General features: G+C 32.8%; 1 protein-coding gene across 1 annotated transcript; it reads left to right on the top strand.

The window, feature by feature from the left end:
- Positions 1–741: 741 nt before the first annotated feature.
- Positions 742–4,169, top strand: LOC137398890 (uncharacterized). Its single transcript, XM_068085055.1, has 4 exons — positions 742–764; positions 1,201–1,254; positions 1,947–2,021; positions 3,674–4,169. The coding sequence occupies exons 2-4, from the start codon at positions 1,239–1,241 to the stop codon at positions 4,138–4,140; spliced, it is 558 nt and encodes a 185-aa protein (XP_067941156.1). The 5' UTR covers positions 742–764; positions 1,201–1,238; the 3' UTR covers positions 4,141–4,169.
- Positions 4,170–5,262: the final 1,093 nt, after the last annotated feature.

The raw sequence follows: 5,262 nt of genomic DNA, 5'->3' as shown, positions 1-5,262 counted from the left end.
CAATAACTGAATGCAAAAAATAACTCAACTCTTTGATTATCTAATCATAATAGGAGTTATCCTATCGCTACAGTTAATATGAGCCTAATGAGTAGACAACATAAACTCTACTAGGATGAGATACGGGTTCAAGTTGCCAGTATAACAGGTAGTTTAAAGTTGTCGATAGACTCCTAGTCGATAGATTCATAACTATGACATTATCACACTCGCTTTATTCTTTAATAAATACTTTTACTTTAACATGTGTATAAAATTTTAATAAAATTGTTTGATGTTCCATCTTGTTTCCTTCGAATTCCATTAAAAAGATTTTCGATACTCACACAGTATTTTTTTCACTTTATGAGCAGTTTAATTATGTGTTATACTACCCTCATATCATTAAAGTCCTTATACGTAGTTAGTTTATTTAGAATGTTTTTTACTATCAGAAATCACTGCAGTAACAAGTGCTCCGCTAAGCACGAAGTCATAATAATTCTTTAAAAGTCTCAAATACCATTACGTTTCAGATATAAAAATAGTTGTATTTTGTTGTAATTATTAATGTTGTAACTACCATGGAAGATTTTTTCTTAAAGCTTCCAAAAGCCACGAATTGCTATACAGATTTTAAAAGTGTCTAGCAGTTGAAAGCTATAAAGCTCAAAAAGCCCTCACAAGCATGATAATTATGTATGAAGTTGATTATTTGGTAACAAATTTATTTCCGTCTCTAGTCTTGATTGAGGTGGGAGTCAAAAAGATCCTGGAGAAGTCTGGTAAGTTACTGTTTTTACTTCAACAAAAATAAATCTTCAAGCGGTTACAAAGATATTGGTTTAGTTTCACATATTAATATTTATATTGACAATATTAGGTTTTGCTTGCCATATGTTCATCAAGTAAAACTCCACAAAACTACAGTAACTATATCAAGTAGCTTTATTAAAGGATTTCTATTTACTTGAAAACTAAGAACCACTCATAATTTAACTGTCGAAGTCTGAAAAAGTTTCTATTGAATTAACTCTCAAGCAATAGTATCTAGTACTATAACACCATTATCTTGTTATACAGTTATTAAAGTGAAATCAGAGGCTACTTCTGTTAACTCTGAGCATCTCTAGTTTTTCATCCATGAAAACAACAAACCATTTACGTGTGTGACAATCTTCTATGTTCCAATTTTAGGTTAAATATTTATATTTGTTGTAGTAAATACTATGATGGAATATCAATTATAGAGACACACGATGGCTGAGGACAAAGGTTAGTACACTAGTTTCTAGCAAATCAAAAATCTTAGCTTTTTGTACAACTTTGGTCACTTACGTTATTCTATTTGCTAATTGATTAACTATAGTTGGTTTTACTGCTGCCTGTTTGCTTTTTGAGCATTTTAACTGAGAGTAAATTTAATTCTTTTTTAATCTCAACACATCCTGTACCATTTTGTACAACTTTGACAACTTTATGTTATTCTATTTGCTGATCGATTGATTATAATTTGTTTTACTGCTGCCTGTTTTCTGTCTGAGTGTTTTAACTGAGATGAAGTTTTGTTGATTTTAATCTTGAATTACAGACTCACTTAAGCACTGCACTGGAGCAATGTACTAGGCACTGCACAGACTCACTTTTTAAGCACTGTAATGGAGATAATTCTTTGTTGATTTTAATTTTGAAACATCCTGGCAGTCAGATCACCTCAAACATGAATTACTGACTTACTTAAGCACTGCACTGGAGCACTTTACTAAACACTGCATAGACTCACTTTTTAAACACTGTAATGAAGATAATTCTTTGTTGATTTTAATTTTGAAACGTCCTGGCAGTCATATCACCTCAAACATTAGAAATGCTTGTAAATAATAGAAAAATACCAATACTGTCTGATAAAATCTAGTAAAATTTTGGGCAGGTTCATCTTCAATCTACTTACAACTTATTACTTTCAGATTTTGGCTTTTCTGCGATCAGTCCCGAAGACATCCTTGAATGTGACGACTCTGATGGGCATATGAGTGATGAAGGTATGATTTGCATATTCTAAATATTTAGTTACGTGTTTGAATCTTTTCTACTTATTCTGAAGAGAAAGCCTAAGTAAGTTAATCTTTTGTCTTGTAATATAAAAGCTATTAAAACACATAAATTATATTCGTACTTTTACCATATATTTCTGTGCTTCAGAGTCTTGGCTTTCAAATGAGCCTATATTCAATGCACAAAGAATAATAGAACTATGAAAAACATGGTGTCAAAAGTATGTCTTGCAATAAAATACACTTGGTTGTGGTTCTCACAATGCGATGTCATAATTATCCTTTGGCCTTAGGTAGGCGATCACTTTCACTGCCATTGAGGCTGCGATTTTTTGTGACAATCGGTGCTCTTAAACCCAGTGAGCGCTAATAATAAACTAAGGTTCTAGATAATCAACAATGCCCGGGGATCAAACTAACGCCCGACCAATACAAACACATCTTTTAGATTAATAGATTTTGAGTGATTGTTAGAGTTTGCTTTTTCATACTTTCGTTCATTTTAAACATTTATAGTAATTATTATCACATAATTTTATATATATGATTCTAAATGCTTTCTAAATATGATTACGCTTCAATAAATATACTGTCGTTGATAAAGGTAATGAAATCACATCGATTAAATTGTGACCTGCAGTGGCGTGGCCCTAGGACTATATGTAAATTGCATTTTCGCGAGATCATGCAATGCTTGAAATTAATTAGCCTCAGCCGTGGCCCTCAACATCACAATAAAAATAGAGAGCCAGTGCATAATATCATCGGGAAAACATGGTATGGTGCTTGAAGTTTGAGCTATTTATCATAGAAATAGTTTGTACATGGAGAGCTAATGACACTGATTCCTTTGTCATCTTCATTGGTTCTCTGGAGTTTTCTTACCTTCGCCTGCCACCAGTGTTATTATTGTAGTCGATAAATAGGCGGTAAGAGCCCACAACACCAAATATGAAAATTGTGATGTCATAATTTCCGAGCCTATACCATTGAACATTTCTGCAGTAGTTCTTTGGGGAATCCTATAAACACTAACCGATGTCTGTCTCACCATGTCAAACAATGACTCATTTGAAAGCCAAGATATCGAAGAACCTGAATAAGCTATAACAGTACTTATGTAATTGATGTACTTTAACTTATGTTATATGTTAGGGTTAATATGTGTTGAAGTATTTCCTTTGAATGTACAGCAATATGTATCGAAATCACACTCAGCTATATATTAAAATCAAAGTTAGCAGAATATTTAAAAACAAAGATAGGCTACTGAAAGATATCTACTGAAAGAAAGCTGAAAAATATATTTAAAAGTTTTACTTTGGAGCTACATGTTGAACTGCAATATTTAATTGTTATAAAAGTTTCAAAACTTTTATAACAATTAAATTATTATAAAAGCATTTAGCTAAGTCTACTAACTGGTTCAGTAGTAGTTGACTTACTGAATATGAAAACAACAAGTGGGACATAGCATCAATACGGAAAGTAATTATAGAACTAAAGAACACTTGGCTGGTTATATCAAGTGTCAGCATGTAGGACAGTTATTGGCAAAGCCATACGACATCATTATAACAAATCTTATCTCAATATTATATATAGTTGTCAGAGACCGTAATGAGTTTTTAACATTTCAGATAAACTATATTTAAACCTGAAAGAGCTAGGAAGAATTTTAACAGAAGAATGCAATGGGTATGGGCGTGAGGCTCATCCAGCTTCAAAGAACTGTTTTCTTGGTTCAATTGCAACCCATTATCAAGATCCTGAAATAACTGCGTTCACCATTTATACAAAGATCAGCAAAGAAGCCAGAAAAATGGCCAAATACTACGGAGTTTTCCTTCCAAATGGTAAAAAGGATTTAGAGTCTATGATCAGTAGATTTGAAGATGAAAGGGACTATGAAGAGCTTTACTCACATCTAGCAGCAGTGATTCAAATTGCTGAAAATGCTCTTGGTAAAGACATTTTAGTGTTGAATGGTGAAGGTGAAATAAACTCTTTTGGGAGAGAAGAGAAGAAAATCAATAATGAGTCAATTGTGATCGTTGATTTTGGTGGAGATTTTTGTGGCACTCATGTAGCTCATTATATTGCCTAGTTGCTTTCCCATGTTCTGATAATCAATAATCAATAATCAAGCTATAATATACCTCAAGCAATCTGATAAGAATTATATTGTATCTGTGTTTACAGTATAGACAGTTAATATATGAAGCAGTCTTTACTGGCGTCTCGTCATAGTCTCTATTTTAATTAAGAGCTAATACAACAGAAACTAAAGAAATGTATGATAAAGTTTAGTACACTGCTGAACAAATATTTAAAGTAATAAGAGCTAGGTTCGTCTGTCTGTCCGTTCGTCTGTCCAAATCATTAAGAAAAAAAGTTTTGCCACAAAAGAATCTAACCCCGGTTTATGGATTCTCCGCTAAGTGTGCTGACCCCTGCACCACTCGACAACCTTTCCACATCTAAGTATACTTGTGCCCATAGTTATTACACATGATGATGTCTCGCAGCACATCAGACTGTAGGGGTATTAGCATAGCATAGAGAGCGAGCTTATCATTACATATAGATTAAATCCTGTGAAAACGTTGTTTATTACCAATTTCTAATTCTAAAAAGCTTTTTGGAAGATTCCTCTTAATTCTTTGCTATACCATTCAGAAATAAACTAATTGAATTCTGCATAAACCTATTTCTTTGTAAATCTGTTACAATGTACATCAGAAAGATAGATTTTATAAAACTAAAAAACCTTTTACCATACATTTATTATTTCTGGTAATGTACACCAGGGCAGAAAGCGCAGGAAGAGAACTTACAGATGCGAATGTAGATTAAATGTGATCTTAATTGTGGTTCATTAATCAACAAGTGTTTATATAATCAAATATTTCTATAAATCCTAAATCTATATACATGTATATGTTTCTCAAAGTATGTCGGTTTTCCGAGTATAGATCTTAAAATCTTGGAATAAATATTCTGTACCGAAGAAGATTTGATCTCAGACCAAGCCGTTCACCAGTCTGACACTTTGACCACAAGATTACTGAAGTCAAACCGCTAGCCTGCCAATATAAGTCATTATACGAGAGCAAAACCTAACTGTTTTGCGTATGACGCGGGTCATAGCATAACGTCACGAGAAGCTGTTCGCTCACATTATTAAACTGGCTAATAGCAAAAACTCTCACTATTCCTCATTGTTCAT

The sequence above is a fragment of the Watersipora subatra genome, chromosome 6, assembly GCF_963576615.1.
Source record: "Watersipora subatra chromosome 6, tzWatSuba1.1, whole genome shotgun sequence".
Classification (NCBI taxonomy): domain Eukaryota; kingdom Metazoa; phylum Bryozoa; class Gymnolaemata; order Cheilostomatida; family Watersiporidae; genus Watersipora; species Watersipora subatra.
The sequence above is the reverse complement of the archived record's forward strand: the minus strand, read 5'-3'. Positions and strand labels throughout refer to the sequence as shown.